The sequence below is a fragment of the Mauremys mutica genome, chromosome 1, assembly GCF_020497125.1.
Source record: "Mauremys mutica isolate MM-2020 ecotype Southern chromosome 1, ASM2049712v1, whole genome shotgun sequence".
Classification (NCBI taxonomy): Eukaryota; Metazoa; Chordata; order Testudines; family Geoemydidae; genus Mauremys; species Mauremys mutica.
In genome coordinates, this window is record NC_059072.1 from 101048274 (window position 1) to 101068408 (window position 20135).

Below are 20135 nucleotides of genomic sequence, written 5' to 3' on the forward strand. Positions count from 1 at the left end.
TGTGACAGCTTGAATTGTTTTAAAGAGTGGTTTCGTCAAGGCTTTTATGACAAATCAGGTTGGAAGAGATTAAACACAAATATGCCAGTATTGTTAGGGAAAGTTATTTCTTCATGATTGTAATCCCATGTCATCTGAATAATACAGTTTCTAGTGGTTTTTACAAGCTCTGAATAAATTCCTTTGACAAAATTCTCTGCTGCCCTTTACAAAGAATTTCTAATTGAAATTCTTATAAAATTCATCCATATCTGAGCAAGAAAGTCTTACTCCTTGTGACCGATAAAATGGTTATAGATTTTATAACTGTATATAAGACTGCTTTTATGAAATGTAAATGGTCTAAAATTTTTGTTTTTGTTCAAGGCATTATTGATGAAGATTGATGCTTTTCACTATATTCAATTGGGAACAGTATACAGGTAGGTAGAATTATTGCTTAGTTGATATAAAACACACTCCTGTTTCTGAATCCACTGGATGCTCCTCTGCAAGCACATTGAAGAGTCAGGCCAGTAGCAGTGTAGTACAGTGTATATTGTATAGTCTTCTACTGGAAGGCATGGACACAGGTGTGCTCTTTACTGGCTGAACTAGAAGAAGGGATTCTCTATGGAGAGCTGGCTGGTGATATGGTGCTGACTCAGCACCTTGTCCCCAGCTTTCAGCTTTCATTAAAAAACAGCTACCAATACACTCAATGCTTCTCCAATGTTAGCTTTCTGTGTGAGTTGTTGCCGCAGGGACACTGGAATCTCAAATGAAGAGGGAGAGATGCTCCTTGAGACTTCCTCTATTATGATATGGGTATTCCAATTAAAACAGTTAACGTTCTGTACCTACAGTAGCAGAGGGGAAAATACATTGTATTTGGAATGTGTACCATCGAATGTTCCCTTTAAGAAAAATCTATAGATGTTAAGTCATATCCCAGCTTCAGAACTTCTCTCTGTGTATATTTGTGCCAGTTAACAATATACTTGGTAGGTAGATTATTATACTACTCTTACTAGAAAATCTGTTCCAGAGGCTGCCAGGGGAAGACCGGGGTGGATCATTCCAACTGCCCTGTCCTGTACATTCCCCCTGAAACTCCATTACTGGCCTCTGTTGGAGAAGGCTGCTGGGCTAGATGGACTGTTGGTTTGACTCAGTATGGCAGTTCTTACGTTCTATTATGGTGGAGTCTCTCGTATATATATGAGAAAATAGAAGATAGTGTGTGTGATATAAAGATTTTAATGCAGCCATCATGTTGATACTCTGGTAATTTATAACACAGTACCACTAAACCTTTTAACAACCTCCTCATGTGTTCTGATATGCAACACATCAAATCCTCAGAGTCTATCTTGGGGTGCCTTCTATAACTGCAGCTTCCCACTTGGAAGCTGGGAAACTCCTCTCTACAAAGGTATATAAATAAAAATCAGAACCTTCAGTTCCAGGCTTAAGTTCATTGTATAAAAGGTCTTTATTTTTGGGTTTTCAGGCTCCCAAATCTATTCCAGCAATACAGTGGGATAACAACAACAGATCTTAATCATAACACTTCTTTGTACAGAAAAAATGCACATGCCCAGGATCCTGCTTATTCTTAGTCCTGGGCTGCTGTACTTCTAGGGAGAAAAGGAGGCGATGTGTCTGACAGGTTGATTTTATTTTGCTTTATATTTTTAAAACGGCAGCTGTATGAAGCTTTCCATAGGTTTGGAATAGTGGAGTAAATGCTGGGTGGCTGGATTAGGGGATAGGTGAAGTGGTTAAAGGTGCATCATGATTTTATTTATCACATAGCTGTGCAGTATATCGCCTTCTCACACGCAGTTGGCGTAGTTATATTAATTGGTAGGTGTACTCAGAGTTAGGCATGCCCTTGTCTGCATGAGGATTTCCTGCAGTCCTTACACTGGTGCCAGTCCACCAATGCTTACTGTAACTGTAACTATAGTACACCAGCAGGAGTGGAGGCCAGCCATGGTGTTCTGTCTATCTTGCCATGTAGCCTTACTCTGAACAGGGTAAAAGAAACCCCATATGTACACAGCTGACCTGCCAACTACAGCAATAAAATGAATCCCTTGGCAAAGCTGATGTTAAACTTTTCTTCCACACTCATAGTTGAGCACACTCCTCCATGCTGTCTCAAAAATGGTATAAATAGTACCTCTGAACATGCACTTAATAAATATCTACTGTCTACAGTAGGTTTGTTATTAAATAAGTATATCATGATTCACAAAAGGTCTGTTTTGCGATACTCCAATGATATTTGGCAGACTCGTCTGGAAGTTAGAACATGAATCATGAATTCTGTTCTTGGCTCTGTTACTGATGTATTAGACCTTAGGCAAATAATGTAACTTCTTTGTTTCTGTTTGATCAGCCGTACTGTAAAATGGATGACGATAAAGAATAATTCACATTTCTTATAGTACTTTCTATCTGGAATACTCTTAGAATCTCAAGTTGCTTTTTAAAAACTAATGTTTATGCCTCACGACACCTCTAAAGTAGGTAAGATCAGGAATCTGAGGTGCAGAATTCACCTGATTTACATCAGGTACTACAAGAAATCTGTGGCAGATCCACATTCCCATTTTTTAACCACAAGACTATCTTTTCTCACTACTTCTTCCTATGGGGTGGGGGTGTGTGTTATCAGTTTACTAATATGTCTGAAATACTCAGTAAAAGGTGTTCAATACTGTAAGTGGTGGTGGTGGGGAAATAGCTATATAATGGCTGGTACAAATATGTTGGGGACAAATATAGGCCTCCTTTTCCCCTCTGTATTTTGATTTTGTATCTAACATGTTTGTCACAATTCCTTAATTATAATTTCAACTCAATGAGACTTAACTGTATTAGGGTTTAAAAAAAAATCTGGTTATTACTTCAGTTAAGAAGGTTGCATTTTTTGGCCTCTGTCCTTCAAGGTCACACTGCAGAATAATCTGGTTAAGCACTATTGCATCATCTATGCCTCGTGAAACAAAAGCAGAGAGGGAATTGCATTTTGTTGAGAAACTAGAAGCCGTAACTGCACTTTTCAACCCCTGGAGGCAAATTTTTAATGGAGACTAATTAATTCACTTTTTTGAAGAAATTAAAAAGAACTTTAAAAGCTGGAATGAGTTTCATGTGTGTCAGTTTGTTGAAATGCTACTTGTTTTGGAAGCTAGCAAGACGGTCTTTCTTAAATTACAGACCAAGGTGTTTTTTATGGGAAACCATCGGATAGTATTGGTATTTTAAGAAGTTCAGGAACTGAGTTTGTACATGTAGGCAGGCTGTCATACAATAATTACCTGAAATTTCTGGTTGGACTTTTAAACCGAAACTAATATTGTTATTGCCAGAGGCCTCAGTGTCGTCCCAGATGAAGAAGTCATTGCAATGTATGATGGTTCCCATGTCCCCTTGGAACAAATGAGTGACTTTTATGGAAAGGTAAAAACACAAACTACTTCTGTTTAAAACTTACTAACTGAAACCCCATATGTGCCACTGACTTGTTTTATATTTTCAAAATGTTCCTGCTAATATTTGTTACATTTGTGCTTTGGGGCCCCGTTGTACTAGGGGCTGTACAAATACATAGTAAGAGACAATCCCTGCCTTGAAGAGTTCACAGTTGAAATAGACTAGACAAAGACGGGGAGAAAAGTTTATCGCCCTCATTTTACAGATGGGGGACTAGAGGCCTAGAAAGATTAAGTCACTTGTCAGGTGTCTCACAGGAAATCTGTGGCAGTGCTGTTAAAAAACAAAACAAAACAAAAAAACCCCCCAGATCTTCTGAGTCCTCATCCAGTACTTTAACTACAAGACCATCCTTCTTCCTGGCTGGCACGAAGGTTTAGCTCGTTATGCAGCAGTCAGATGCACCGACTTGTTTGCTAGGTGGGATGGGGCCACTAAAAAGACGTTGCCAAGAGGAAGCTTTCAGTTAGAATTTTATTTTGTGAGGAGGCTGGTGCTGTCTATGGTTGGTCTATCACCTTCCTGTTTGTTTGGCACCAAGCCACCGTACCTTCCTTCAGCCAAGAAGGGATGTGTTTGGCTCCTTTGGGGGCCCATGAGTGTTGCCCCTAAATCAACCAGAAAGCTCTCTAGAGCAGTGCGAGGTACCTCTCCCCCAACTCCCTGGTGCTGAGTATTGTTCTCAGGCCAAAGAATTTAAAAACTAGACTCTCTCAAATGTGGTCCCTGGTGTGATAGTGTAGAGGCAGGTCCTGAATGTTTTGTTTTACATCCTTCATAGCATTGTAGTCTCAAAGGAGCTGTTCATTCTTCTGGGCTTAGCCTGTATGCAACCCCAAGCAAAACATACCCATTTGCTCTCTGTGCGTGGCCCTTTTGGGAGCGGTTGGGTTTGTTATTTACTTCTCTATGTTTTCTCAAGTGTTGGGAAATTTAAAATTGTGTTTAGCTTTTATGTCCTATAAGAATTTATGTTCCTAGTTTTGTGGCTACAAAACCTTATTGCTTTTTGCCATTTCTCTTCAATAAGCACTTGACGAAAGCAAAATATTTGTGAGTCTTAGGGCTGGTCTGCACTGAAAACTTACATCGGCAAAGCTACCTCTCTCAGGGGTGTGAATAAGCCATGCCCCTCAAAAGACATAGCTAAGCCAGCTCAACCACTGGTGTAGACATTGCTAGGCTGCTGGAAGAATTCTTCCATTCATCTTGCTACTGCCTCTTGGGGAGGTGGATTAACTACAGTGATGGGAAAATACGCTATGGCACTCTAGGTGCAGTACTACAGCTGTGCTGCTGTAGTGTTTTAAGTGTAGACATAGCCTAAGCCTGTATTACAGGTTCCTTAGTCATCTTTAGCTTATGCAATACATAGACGAAGCAGACCTGCAAAATTCTAGACAAAGGGTTCTGGGAGATTTCACATGATATCACTATTTAAATAAACAAATAGCTTGTAAAAATGTGGTGGTAGTCCTAGATAGAATTACTGGACCTTAAATTAAAAGCAGAATGCTTCTAACTTTATCATATTGGTATGTGGGTTTTCCCTTTTATTAGTGCAAACAGAATTCTGCAGCAGTAAAATGCCAATAGTAAAAAATAAAAAAGTTTTTTGGCAATGAATCTGAAATATTAGATTTACAGGCTTTAGTTTTGGTAAATATTTCTGACACGCATGTCCTTATTTGCAGAGTTCACATGGACACACAATGAAGCAGTTCATGGATATATTTTCATTACCAGAGATGACTCTCCTCTCTTGTGTGAATGAATATTTTCTGAAAAACAACATAGATTATGAACCTGTTCATTTGTACAAAGATGTCAAGGTATTAACTTTATCAGAGATTCATGGGCACTTACATAATTATGCTGTTCTTTTATGACAACTCAAAGAAGTTTCAACCCTCTTTGGTTCTGCTTTATAGAACTAGTTTAAAAAATCTCAGCTTGTTATGGAGCTCCAGTTTCTTACAGAACAGTGCATTGCAATAAGAACCGCAAAAACCTATGAAAAAGATGGTAGACCTTGAAAATCCTTAGCTTAATCTTTTCAAAACCTTTTATTAAAATTCTAGTATATTTTTTGGAGTGTGGGGGTGGGTTTGTGTATGTCTGTAGATCTGGGTTGAGAGGAGAATGGGAAAGGGTGTAGAAATAAGACTCACTTCCATGTGATCCAGCCAAATATTTTTCACCATGTGAAGCTATGCTATTAGATATTCTCTACCAGCAAGGAACAGAAGGGCCATTAGGAACTCCTTATAAAGTGTCCGTGTATGTTGCCTCCATTTTTTTGGGTGGGTGTCCTCAGGCAGCAAAAAGTTGAGCAACTCAACTCTCTTGACTCCTAGAGAGGTATCTGAAAACTTAATTTTGAAAGAGGAAAAGAGAAATGTCGTGATGTAATGTAGGACCAGAAAAAAGTCCTGAGCCTCTCCTGTCTGGAACAGCTTGATGGTGATTTGGCCATCTCTAGCCTACTTAAATTTTAAAATATAAAAAAGTCCATTTTTTTGTTTAAACACTACTTTTCTTGTATCTAGTCCAGTATTACAATTCTAAGGTAGAAACCTCCAGCTCTGATGTTGTGCCATGTTTGTGTGTGATGTATCTAAATGTATAGTCTGTCATCTTTCTCCATTAGACAAACACTTTTAACGAACTCAGTAGCTCACATGTAATTCTTTTGACATTGTCAGGCTTCCATCCTTTTTGAGAAGTTCTGAAGGTTTTTCAAAGCTCCATTTCCCCCTCCCCCCCAGCTTCTGCCTTAGTATGTAGGAATCTTTGCTTTATCTCCCTTCTAAAAATACCTAAATTACTTTAGATAGCCCATAGTGTTATCTAAGTCCTGGTGTGTAGCTACATCAGTAACAAAAATGGCAGTAATACTGTCCCATCAGGAAGGCTCTGGCATAGCTCAAGCTGAGGAAAGCAGCCAAATGCCTTCAGAGTTCTTTTTTGTTTCTTTGCTTTAACTTTTAGGTCTTTCATCTACTCATAAATCTCTCTCATTAAATGACAAACTAGTTGGGAGTGATCCTAATCTGAGGAACTATAAAACTTCAGTTTCTTCAAGAGGAAAGGAATGTGCGTCAACAAAAACCAGCACTCCGTTAAGGGTCTTAGGCCCACATTACCCTCAAGGGTGCTATATTGCAATCCTCACTTATGTAAAGCTTCTGTTGCACTTCGTTTCAAACTTCTGGGAAGTATGAAAATGATCTTATCTTGGAGTATAATTTTATTCTTAGCGTAGTAGTGACGTACAAATAGTGACGATCACATGGTAACATTTGTTTTTAGGGGAAATAAAGATCATAGATCAGATAAATTAATTGCTATAAAAGCAACATGCAGACATTGTACTGTGACCAGGGTTTTCATATTTGAAAGACCCTTTTATGAGTGCTGTATCGATCTTTGACAGGATTCAATCCGAGATGTCCACATCAAAGGAATAATGTACAGAGCAATTGAAGCAGATATTGGTAAGTAGTAGTGAGATTACATGTAGGGATTACTCTTGCCTCCATCATTTTTATTGTTTCTTTCTCACTTTCTTATAATACTTACTTACAAATCCTAAGTGGGGGGAGGATATTTTCAGCTTCACATGTCTCCCTTGGATTGTCTTAGTTAAATATGACCTGCAGTTATCAAAAGTGCTACTTTCACTAGAAAATGATCCAGAAACGTATTCTCTTTACATTGATGTTCAACATGATATTAAAATTAATATTTTTCCTAGAGAAGTACATCTGCTATGCTGAGCAGACCCGTGCAGTGTTACGAAAGCTGGCTGATCATGGCAAGAAGATATTTCTCATCACAAACAGTCCCAGTAGCTTTGTGTAAGTTTACTGCCATTTATTGCTTAACTATACTTCCAAAACTTTAAAATCAAGGTAGTTTATTGTTTTGTCAATGTAAGCTCACCGCTGCCCTATTTCATTGGTAATGCTGTTGCCCTTTCTGTAGTGACAAAGGTATGAAGTTCATCGTTGGAAAGGACTGGAGGGATCTCTTTGATGTAGTCATTGTACAGGCTGACAAGCCAAACTTCTTCAATGATAAGAGAAGGTGGGTTTCTTGCTAATATAGCATGGCTCAAGGGATTCATGCTGTGTAAGGTTATGTAACATGTTTTGAAACATTTTAAATTATCTATATGTAATATAAAAAGAGCTCACAGGGGCAGGCAAACTTTTTGCCTGAGGGCCGCATCGGGTTTTGGAAATGGTATGGAGGGCTGGTTAGGGGAGGGGGTTGTGGCCTGCCCCCCAATCTACCTCCCCTCCCCCGGACTACTGCCCTATCCAACCTGCCCTGTTCCGTGACGGTCCCCCGGGACCCTGCCCCTCTCCCTGTCCTGCTCCCTGTCCCCTGACTCCCCCATCCAACCCCTCATCTCATTCCTAATTGGGGTTCCCCCCCACCCTAGGATCCTGCCCTATCCAACCACCCCTTCTCTCTGTCCCCTGACTTCCTCAGGAACGCCTGCCCCTGACTGCCCCCCCCGCCGCCCAATCCAAACCCTGCCCCCCCAAGACCCCTGCCCCCATTCAACCCCTCTGTTCCCTGCATTCTGACTGCCCCGACCCCTGTCCGTACCCCCAACCCCTGACCACCACCCTGAACTCCCCTGCCCTCTATCCCTCTGCTCCCTACCCCCTTACTACGCTGCCTGGAGCACCGGTGGCTGGCGGCACTACAGCTGTGCCGCTCGGCTGGAGCCGGGCCATGCCGCTGCCACCATGCAGCTCAGAGCACCGGGTCAGGCCAGGCTCTGCAGCTGCACTTCCCCAGGAGCTCACAGCCCTGCTGCCCAGAGCATTGCGCCAGCTGCGGGAGAGGGGGAACAGCGGGGGAGGGGCCGGGGGCTAGCCTCCCAGGGCAGGAGCTGAGGGGCTGGGCAGGAGCGTCCCGCGGGCCGTAGTTTGCCCACCTCTCGCCTACGGAGTAGTGAGTTCCAGTATCTACTGGGCTACTGGACTGAGTAAGGGCTGCAGAACTGTTCCATTATCACCCAATCTTGCAGTGTGTTTGAGTGCTCTCGCTTTCCAAGTCGAAATGGCTCAGCACTTTCCAGGATCAGGCCTTGAGTTTGGAGACATTCGTACTGATCTCTCTTGCATTAGGTAAGAGGCATTAAATAGCAGACTGATTTGGCTGGAGTCCCTGGACAGCCTCTTACTGAAGTAAACAATTTAGAACAGGGGCGGGCAAACTTTTTGGCCTGAAGGCCACATCGGGCCTGTATGGAGGGCCGGTTAGGGGAGGCTTGCCCCATCCACCCCTCCTTGACTGCCCCCCCCTGCTCCATCCAACTCCCCCTTTCCTTCCTGACTGCCTCCCTGGCACCCCGCCCCCATTCAACCCCCTGTTCTCTGACCGCCCTGACCCCTATCCGCCCCCCCCCACATAAAAGCTCCCCTGCCCTCTGTCCAACCCCCTCTGCTCCCTGCCCCCTTACCGTGCTGCCTGGAGCACCGGTGGCTGGCAGTGCTACAGCCTCGCCGCCAGGACAGGCAGCCACGCCGCCCGGCTGGAGCCAGCCACGCTACAGTGCAGCACAGAGCACCAGGTCAGGCCGCGGCTCTGCAGTTGCGCTGCCTGGCAAGAGCTCACAGCCCCGCCGCCCAGAGCATTGCGTTAGCGGCGCAGTGAGCTGAGACACTGGGGGAAGGGAGACAGCAGGGGAGGAGCCGGGGGCTAGCCTCCCGGGCCAGGAGCTCAGGGGCCGGGCAGGAGGGTCCTGTGGGCTGGATGTAGCCCACGGGCTGTAGTTTGCCCACCTCTGATTTAGAATGTGCATTTATATGCAGATGTACCTGCTTGTTTTTAAAAAAGACTATTTCCTTTATACTTTTGTATAGTTTGGAGGGATTTTCTACCCTTGCTGTGATGGTTTTTTAAGTATTCTCTTCCTCTTAATAAAAAATAAAATAGTACGCTCGTAAAGGAACTAGTTCTAGGTATTCGCTTTGCTTTGTATGTATAAAACAAGGTATCTTGCCCATCCTTCATTCTTAATTTTTATTCTCTTCCCACGTCTACCTGGTTTACCAGTAGCATAGTGCCTGCCGTCTGTCTGAGCAGGCAGGCTGCTTTTGTGCCTTAACTCTGGATGCTCATAAATTTTAGGTGAAAGCAAACAAGAGTTAATGTTTTACTGAGCAACTTTTCTTAAACTTTGATATACCAAAGTCAATATAGTATAAAATACATTGACTGCACCAGGTTAAAGCTGAATCTTGGAGACCTGTTTTTGGTTTTGAGAGAGTTTGGTGCATAATGAGCACATTCTCCTATTTTTAGTTTTTTTAAATTGGGTGTTATTCGTATTCTCTTTCTCCCGCCCCAACTTTAAAAAGTGGCAGCCGTGCTGTGATAGTGTGACAATTCTATACAATTCTGTTGTTTTTAGACCTTTTCGGAAGGTGAATGAAAGGGGAGTGTTGCTTTGGGACAAAATTCATAAATTGCAGAAAGGCCAGATTTACAAACAGGTACATTTCCAATATATTCTTCCATTACATATCTAGTTCCTATAATATTATTTTTCTGTAGCCTTCATAATGGTTTTTTAAAATTAATTTAATGTACTGAAGGTAATTATATTGATAACTGAATAAGTTTTAAAAACATCCATTATTGGAGTTCTAGACTTTCAGCATACAATATCATGTTCATTTAAGTGTGATTAAATCTTATCTTGCAACAAAAATGGCATGTATAATTTAAGAGCTATAGAATTTAATGAAATTGAGAGTAAGACTCTTTAATATTCTCATACTGTAGTAAATATATTTTTAGATTTGTTTGTTTTTAAACTTGTCAGATTTTCCTCAGTGTTCAAAAACATGAAAGTTGGATGTTACTTTAGTACACACACATCCTGCTGTTTTGTTTCTTCAGGGTAACTTATATGAATTTCTGAAGCTTACTGGCTGGAGGGGTTCCAAAGTCCTGTATTTTGGTGATCACATTTATAGTGATCTGGCAGTAAGTAACTTGTTTTTTTTCTTTATAGTGTTCCATGGAGGCTAAAGTCTTTTTTCCAGATTTGGAAAAAAAAAAAGTGATTCAATATTATAAACCCTCAATTGATATTTATAAATATTACATTTTAAAACAGCTAGGCTTGTAGAAGTTAACAAAAGCAAATCACATTATTGTAATAACAATTTAGAAATTTAAAAATCATTTCCTGAAAAGGATGATCGTCGTCATCCCCCGAGCTGCCTTGTGTCTTTTAACTGGTCCACAATTTAAGAACAGCCATATAAGCCTGCACACTTGAGACCGGCACTGTTTGTACCATGTGTAACAGAGAATTTAATGCAGATATCCTGAAGTGCAGGATATTGCTGGTTTGGATAACCTTTACCACCACTGTAATAAGGGATGAATGAACTTCTATTTTGAACTTCTCTATTAACAACATCTAGTTTTATGTTACACTATCGATTACAGCCAGAAAGTGTCTACTTTTTCCTCCTGTCATGCTACACAAGTGAAATAATGTACTAACTGATAGCTCTATATTAGACACCACTGCTTCAGCATTTTAATTATCTTTAATTATTGTTGCCTCATGTGGCTTCCCTTACATCAGTGGTTCTCAATCTCTTCTATTTCGTGATGCCATGTTACAAAAAAAGCTTCAGGACTCCCCATCCTGTCTTGCCATAAGGGCCCTGGTTCAGCAAAATACTTAAGCGCACACAAATATTTTGCAGATTGAGGGCCCAAGAAAGAAAAGGACAGTCACGTTCCACTCAGGCACAGTGGAGAAAGGAGCTGGAGCAGGGAACTGCAACCAGTTCCCTGAGCTCCCATCAGCCCTGGGAGGAGTTTGAGTAGCTGGGGGCTTGTAACCGCCCTTATGCCACTGGAGGCTTGGTTTAGTGGAGCACTGCCCTCCATGCTCTGATGCGCCTCCCTTTCCCCTTATGCCTCCTTCAGTCTTATGCCTGCAGCGTTTTCTTGTGCCAGGGGAATTTCCTATTGGCCAGAATCCATTCACTTTGTGTCACCTGGATCTGCTCCCTAACTTTAGAAAAGTGGGATTTGAAGCTTTAAATTAAACCTTTTTGCAATTTGGCACAGTTGAACCACTGTGTTTGAATGTTTTTGCTTACACGTAAGAAGTAATTTACGGTAATTAACATCCCTTTGGGCTAAAGAATAGCAAAGAAGTAAATCTCAATTCTCTTAAGGCTTATACTTTTTGAAATTCTTGTTGGTAAACAGGATTTGACCCTGAAGCATGGCTGGCGCACAGGTGCAATTATTCCAGAGTTACGATCGGAGATTAAAGTAATGAACACAGAGCAGTACATTCAAACCATGACTTGGCTACAAACCCTGACTGGATTATTGGAACATATGCAGGTTTGTTGGGGTGTGTGTGTGTGTGGGGGGGCTTTTGTGTGTGTGTCTTTTTTTTTTTTAAATAGCTTTTATAATAGAGGGAATTCAGCCAACTCTTTAAGGGTTTGAATTAATGGCCTTACAAGTGTTTTCAGTCTGACTTTAATTTTGTTATGTTTAAGCTTTCAAATCTGATTGTAGGTACAATCATTCTTGCAATTGCAGTATATTTGATAAGCCAGTTTACTTACAAACTCTCGCACCTGCACTGAAACAAAAAGGAAATATTTTTGTTTAATCAGCAAAAACACTTTTTCGATATTGTTGGTAACAGAAAGCACACTAAACCTGTACTAGGGCCATCATCTTGATTTGGCGAGTAGGGAATAATGCAGATTTCTCCCTGTCCCTTCTGTTTATAATGATCACACTTGATTCGTGACCCTTCAGATTTTTTTCAGTGCACATAGGCGCTGCACCAGCATTACCTTTTTAAGCAGCAGCATTTCCTTGTTCCAGCAACAAATGAGTCTTTTCCCCTTTATTGAACTCTTATTCTGCAAGCGTATGTTTAGTTACTTGTTGACCACATTTATATTTCAGATTTACCAAGATCCAGATTCACAAATGATTTTACAGGAATGGAAAAAGGAAAGAAAAGAAATGAGGTAAGAAATGAACATACAAATACTTGTTGCAATCAAAATGTTGTTTTGTTTGGATTTCCCCAGTTTTTTCCAGAAATCTAGATCCTCTATACTGCCTGTTGCTATGGATAGGGACAAGCATTTATATCTGTCTTCTATGTGCCTTTTATACAGCTCCTGTCCCCCTCTGCACCCGTGAATTCCTTCCCCATGTGCCCCTGCAGAACTCTGTTCTCTTCTTCCCGATCCACAACACATATATTTTTGTCCCATATGAATGGCCTGAATTACCCTGTTGTTCCTCCCATCCTGCACAGCCCTGGTCCACCATCCCCAAATTCTGTATGTCCTCGTTCCCCTGTCCTCCCTATATTCAGCTGCTACCCATTGATAACAGTTCCATAAGGAAATCTTCGCATAACTCAAACCCATACTTCTCAATAAGGGGAATAACCTTATGTTTTTAAATTAAACTTCAAGAGACCTACGTCTGAGATGTCAGAATTTGTACATGAGAAGTTGAGGTTTGTGGAGATTCTTGCTGGTTAGTTAGGGAACTTCCAAAAAAATAGTGGGAAAGGGAAGGGGAAAGCCTTTGAAACCAGTTAATGCCGCTCCTTAACTCCCTCTTCCAGTCCTGTTTCCAAAAAGACTGCTGTTGAATCTCTTCCAGTTGGAAGAATGGTGTCTGGGCAAGACTGGCTAGGATGCAGGAGCTCAAGAGTGGGAGTTTAAGGCTATGTCTATACTGCGTACCTTACAGCGGCACAGCTGTGATGCTGTAAGGTCTCCCGGGTAGCCACTTGTTGCTGGCAGGAGAGAGCTCTCCTGCTGGCAAAATAAAGTCACTCCCAACGAGCAGCAGTGGCTTTGTCAGCAGGTGAGCATCTCCCACCAACAGAACGCTGTCCACACTGGTGCTTTCGTCAGTAAAACTTTTGTCAGGGAAGGGTGAATTGTTGTTGTTGGTTTTTTTTCCCCACACGCCCCTGAGCGACAAAAGTTTTACTGACAAAAGTGCAGTGTAGCCTTTGTGTACGAAATGAAAATCTTTAAGACAAGGACAAAGTTCTCTTCTGTGTTTCCTCCCCAGCCCTTCAAAATAAACATTGGAAACGCTGAGAATCCAATCTTATGCCATTGGTTTCAGTGGGTGCAAGATCAAGGTCTTTCTTAATAATCACACTAAAGATATCTACTAAATTACCTATTGTCACATGAAATGCCTTTCAAAGCAAGGTTAAGTGGCTTTGAGTGACAGCACTAAGAGAAAAGTATAAATAACTCCTCTTACGTTACAAGTTCTGTTCATTTCAGATATCGGGTTATAGAAATTGATTAAAAAGTGTGTTTTTTTTGGTTTGGTTTTGTTTTTTATTTCCCCCCTCATCCTCTGTCTCTCTTTAAATGTTCTCTCTCTGGTGACAGGGAAATGACCAGAAACTTCTTCAACTCGCAATTTGGGGGCTTATTCAGGACTGACCAGAATCCAACCTATTTCTTAAGGCGTTTATCTCGATTTGCTGATATTTACATGGCATCGCTGAGCTGTCTCTTGAACTATGATCCCAATTACACATTTTATCCAAGGAGGACTCCTTTGCAGCATGAACTCCCTACCTGGTCAGACCAACTGTGCAGTGGTACATTCAGAATACCCTTCCTGCAAGAGATGGCTCAGATCAAATGAGCTTTAGGTTTGTACCTGGGTTATTTTATAGCACCCCAAATGGATGAATATACCCATCAGTAACTTCCAGAATGTAGATTTATTTTTTTTAATCATCTAGTACATTTATGTATCTTGATCCTGTTACTGGACTTATCTGTCCTGGTATAGCAAGAATTCATATATAACTTGTCTCCCCTCTCCTGTATTACTCCTGGGGGAATTCTGAGTCAAAAAATTAAAAGTTCTGCTCACAGTATAATCACACCAGTTTCCATCATTTTGGTAATTTATTTCAAAATACCTGTCAGCAAGTATGTCTATAACAATACAGACACCAAAAAAGACTCAGGAAATGTTTTTTGACAAATAGATCCCTTACTAGGCATATTAATACAGAACTCTGAGTAATAACAGTTCAGTATTGTAGTTTAAATGAATTTCCCGCACCCCTCCGAAGCAGTGCAAAGGCTTGGGGGAGTCAGGGGTACAGAGGAGCTGAGGGAGAGAGAAGTAATTGCGGGGAAGGAGCCTGGGAATGACCCTGGAGGTTGTGGGTGTGGGTGGGAGAAGTAAGGAACATTTTTTGGGGGGTGGGGAGAAAGAGAAGGATTAAGGAGTGGGGAGCCTCCCCCATGCAGACTCTGGCTGGCCCCTAGCCTCTCCCATTCAGTCAGACACATCTGCCCCTGTCCCCATGTGGCCCTGTACACCCTCCCCTCACGCCCATGTCGTCATGCATCCCCACTCCCATTCAGTCCCTAGCTCAATGCTGTCACCTCACTAGCTCCTGTGCCCCGGCTCCAGTCTGTCCCTAGCACCAGCCCTTCTGAACCCCAGTTTATTCCTCAGCAGCCCTGTGTGTCCTGCTCTGTCCATCTCTGCCATGTCGTGTGCCTCCTCACCTGGCCCCACAGGCAGGGCACCATGAGAAGGCAGCCTGTCCCCATCCCACTCTGCAGCTGCTCTGGCCCCTGAGCTGACTCCCCTCTGTTCTGGTGCCACAGCAGCCCCTGGTGGGCAAAAAGTGTAATTGCAGTGCCTCTCTGGCAGAATCTATTTTCTGTGGGGGTGGAGGAAAGAAATCTGCAGTGGACATGAATTCTGCAGGTGGCAGTGGTGCAGAATTCCCCCAGGAGTATCTATGTATAAATCCTCTTCAAAATAATCGGACTTATGCTTGCACATAGAGGGAGGGGGAAATATACCCCCAAAACAGAATTGGCTGGAAGGGAACATTTGTGTTTTTTTTCATATTGAAACTCGTATCTGCAGCCTTGCGGTTCACAAAGATACAAAAAATATATAGCCTGTCTCTTCTGGTGCTGGTCTGATGGACCTCTACCCAGTGACTCCGATGTATCTTGACATGACTGAAAATCTTAAGTTCTATTGGGAGTTCAGAGAGAAACACAATTATCAAACAGTTTACAGTGAGGTGGAGAGGGAGTAATGTAAGTATAGTCACTTTCTGTGCTGGATACTTGAGTTACAATAGATCTTTAAACCTGTAGTTTTACAGAGACTCATTAATGGGCTGCTTTTTCTATCTGCACATGCATTTTACATTGGTGTCATATAATAACCTGTGTTCTATATGTGATAAATATGTTGTCCCTGGGCATAGGCCTAAATTTTCAAATATGACTAGTGACTTTGCGTGCCCAACTTTGGACCTCTTAAATGGCTTAATTTTCAGAAAGTGCTGAACAGTTGCCCTTTTGATGGTATCTCAAAGTAGGCACCTTTTGAATATTTAGGTCCTAGTTATCAGGGAAATACTATGAATGAATGTTCAAATAAAATGCAGCCTCCCCCCCCCAACATTGAACAGTGTCTTATTATGACATATTCTGTGTTTCGGAATGTTAAGCCTTCATCACACGTTGATGTAGCCTTCTGTAATTTTTACTTTTACGTTTCAAAATAAATGTGCAGTCTTGGTAAATGAGTTAGAAAAAAAACAAAGGAGGAAAAAGAAAAATGAAAAGTAAAATCATATCTGATCTTTTTGGTTTAAAACCCCCAAAACGGGGGAAGGAAGACTAATTAGATCACACAAAGTAATTGGGACTGTACAGACTAGCAAGGAGCTTTATTTACTTAAATACCTGAAATTCTAGGTGTGGTGGGATCCCTGGGGTGCAGCCTGGGACTGTGGGATCACTGTGCCCCCTTAACTCTCTCCAGCCTGGGCTCTCTCTCTCAGTGCTTTGCTAGTGACAAGCAGCAAGCCCCACCAGGTGCTGTTATCACTCAGCACAACCGCATGAGAAGCCCAATGCCCAGCTAGATTGCATGAATGCTCCCAGAGCCACTCATGAATCACCCAGAGAAAGGCACCAGAGTCAAATCCCCATAGCTCCCAACCTTGTACCTCAGGAATATGCCATCTTGCACTGCTCAAGATGAGCAGTGCACATTTATTAATTGGTTCACCACTTCATCAATGGAAAGTGGATATACACCAGCCTTTACAAACCTGATCGGATTTACCAAGCACTTCAGGCAAACTCACTGGTAAAGATAAACAGTTAAACCGATTTGTTGACTGAAAAAAAATAGATTATGAGCGATAGGCAAAAAGTCAGTTACCAAAAGAAAAGAAAATATAAGCACGCATTCTAAACTCTTGACCCTACTAGACTGGGCAACATCTACATTAAGCAGTTTTTCACACCCCACTGGATAGTGCAGTCCTTAATACACCGGTTTGTCCCTTGAACCTGGGCTGGAGTCTTCAGTCTTCTTCTGAGTGTCTTTGTGCTTGCAGCATAGGTGGGGGCAGGAGAAAGGCCCAGCATGTGGCCACTATGTTCTGTTTTATATGCTCAGTCCCATGTGCTTGGGGAGCACAAGTCCGGGCATGTCTGGTGGGCATTGCTGAGTCCCCAGGCAAGGTTGAGCAATTCCCCTGATGTGACCTTATGCAGGTGAGTCATTGCATTGTAGCTTCCTTGCTGGACAATGGTTGTTTGACACCACTTGGGCGTTGGTTACTTTCCTTGGCATTGTCTCTGGAGAGCAAGTACCTGGGCGCTTCCCAAACCCACAGCATATTTTAGTGACAACCATACAACACAATTCTCATAACTTCATATGCATTATTGATATACATATTTTGATAGAACAGTGACTTTCAGTGGATCATAACCTTTCCCTGATACCTCACACAGCCTGCTTTATGAACAATATCACAATTATATATAAGTGAGGAATATGGAGGTTACAGGGTGCTCCTCCAAGATATAGAATGTCACACTAGGTAATAGATGAGCAGGTAATTTCGCACTGTTTAGTTCCCAGAGTTTAAGAGTGAACTGAAGCTTATCTGAATTTCGCACAAAGGAAGCGCCTGCTGAAGCATGTTTCATCAAATAAGCAGTGGCACTTCAATAAACCACTACAGAAGTTTCTAAGCAGGGTTTTTCCCTCTTCTGTGACCAAAGACAAAAAACCCAATGCTTCCCTACCCAACCATTTCAGAACTCGTATAGCTTAACTCATTTTAATATATCCTATGTTTTAGTTCTAATTTTAAAAAGTATATGAAAATATAATTAAGAATAATTCTTGCTATATATTTTGCCAATTTCCTTTTAGGGCATAATTTGCTTCCAGCAATGACCATAGTGTAAATAAACTTTTGGTGACCAAAAGTTATGGGTTTTTTTTTTTTTTTTAAACCCATCTCTGTTCATGTGTTTGTGTCTAATGTTTATAATGGCTTTCATATGCAATATTTTCCACATTTTAAAAAACATGTTTGCAAAATGAACATTTAAAAACTGCTTGCACAAATCCAGTGTAAGTTTCCTTTAAACATGGATGCCTGAAATCGCCATGGAGGTTTAATATGATAGCATTGCTTGAAGTTTTCTCTAGCTTGGTTTCTAAGACTATGTGCAATATTTCTAGGGTGTTAGGTACTTCTTTATACATATGAGTAGACTATACTTGACTTGAAATGTATGCGTTCCACTGACTGTCCTACTGTTGTTTGCTGGACAGAAGTATAAACTTCCACTGGTACCTACTCTAGTGTTATCAGGTGAGTTATAGGCTAGACTGGACAGTGCAAGTTCTAGTTAATTTAATATTTTACATAATTTGATATCTAGTCTATTTTGTATGCTGAAATTTGGGGGGGGTAATCTCAATTTGCCAATGTCAATTTGTGTGTTATCATGCTAAGATAGAACAAAACTTGGTGTTACTATACATAGCACATTTCATATCCCAAAGGATAGCAAAGTGCTTTATAAAGTAGTGATATTATTTGTACTGCAGAGCATAACTAGTTTAAGAGAAAATAGACAGTATATTTTTTCCATCTGATTTAGTACCAGCAGATAATAGTTAATGTCACATTTTAAAAATTGAGTGGTTACATTTGTTAGAACACTTTGATGCTTATGGCTCTTGACATGAGCCTTTGTTGCCTAATTTTCTAAATCTAGGTAAAGAGTGAGTCCTTCTGAGCACTGCTAAAGTGTGTTTAAGCAAGGAACAGTGAAATTGTTGTGTGGGAATATTTTATCCGTCCATTTACTGTGCATTTTGTTTCAAGATGAAAAACTTCAACCTAACTTAAAATACAGTAAAATGTTATGTTATGCTTGGTGTTGATTGCTTTGAGAGCTGATGGAAAGCAGCTATTATGATTTTTATTTATTTATTTATATTGCATGACATTTTTAGTTACGGGGATTAGTGTTCAAGCACACCGTGTACAATATGAATTTAAGACTAGTGGTTTTTGAAAATATAAATAAATGAATATGCTTCAGTGTTTGAGTGCTCTTTCTACTTCAGCATAACTTTAAAAATGTATTTTGGTATTTTTGTAATGGCTTCAGAATTCTTGAGCTCTGTACCTCCTACTTCCTGTATTAATTACCTTTGTTAACACTGCCAGATCGCTTCTCTCATGCAGATTTTACAGCATGTTTCAAATGCAGTGTGTCTATATTCATTTTTGGAGTATATTTAAACTCAACCAGAGTGAGATGAATTGTCCTATATTTAATCTAAATCAGAAGTGCAAAAATTAATAGTTTGGTTAATAAATGATCAGAAAATGTTACTTTATGTGAAGAATATTTAACGATTGCTACAAAAATAAATGCATGGTGATTTATCTGGTCCCTAAAGAGCCTTAATCTTTTTGATGACAGGGAGGGGATGGCAGGAAGCTTATTAGCTGGGCCTACTATGTGGAAAAACTATCCTAGATATTTTTTTAAATTCAATGTAAGTAAAAATGCGTGTGTGTGGAGAACAGGAAGGGAGGAGATAAACATGAAAATTGCTGTAGTCTTTGCCTCACTTGTTCACTCATTTACCCTTTAAACTTGGAATTCCTCACACGAGTCTGACTACAACAACAAGTGCTGGGTCTCTCTGGGTATATCTACACTGCAATTAAACACCTGTGGCTTGTCCGTGTCAGCCTGAACATCTACACCACAATTTTACAACCCTGCAGTCCATGCCCAAGCCATCTAACACAGGCCACTCACAGCTGTTAAATTATTATTGTAGACATACACTGTGCTACTGTAACCTATGTGGTTTGCTTGTATTGCTTAATCTGCTGAAAAACCCTGGGATATTTATTTGAAAGCAATCTGGTGCTACACAAAAAATGACTTCTTACAAAAGAGAGAGAAGAGAATGCCAGTAAACTTATAGTTGAAATGAAATGTTACCACCACTGCTCTCACAAACATAAAATTCTCTCCTTGAGGTTTACTGTGTTATGTAGCCTTTCCAGTCAGCTGGAGACTTGCTTCATCATTTAAGACTGAATTTCCCCACCTCCCCGCCCCCAACTTTATTTCATTATTTATTTTACTATAGTACAGGTAGAAACAGCAGCTGCTATTACTGTTCATTTAAAAGTTGCATCTCAGGTGTAACAGAGTTGACACAAATACACTACACCG

At 41.0% G+C, this 20135-nt stretch overlaps 1 protein-coding gene across 2 annotated transcripts in view; it reads left to right on the plus strand.

The window, feature by feature from the left end:
- Window positions 1-14649, plus strand: part of NT5DC3 (5'-nucleotidase domain containing 3) — a 28916-nt gene extending 14267 nt beyond the window's left edge. For both annotated transcript variants that reach the window (XM_044979116.1, XM_044979107.1), the window contains exons 4-14: window positions 367-422; window positions 3363-3453; window positions 5181-5318; window positions 6923-6983; window positions 7244-7346; window positions 7474-7575; window positions 9923-10004; window positions 10414-10500; window positions 11752-11892; window positions 12475-12539; window positions 13947-14649. In XM_044979116.1, the coding sequence (XP_044835051.1) occupies window positions 367-422; window positions 3363-3453; window positions 5181-5318; window positions 6923-6983; window positions 7244-7346; window positions 7474-7575; window positions 9923-10004; window positions 10414-10500; window positions 11752-11892; window positions 12475-12539; window positions 13947-14208 (1188 nt within the window). In that variant the 3' untranslated portion in view covers window positions 14209-14649. The remainder of the gene's footprint in view (window positions 1-366; window positions 423-3362; window positions 3454-5180; window positions 5319-6922; window positions 6984-7243; window positions 7347-7473; window positions 7576-9922; window positions 10005-10413; window positions 10501-11751; window positions 11893-12474; window positions 12540-13946) is intronic.
- Window positions 14650-20135: the final 5486 nt, after the last annotated feature.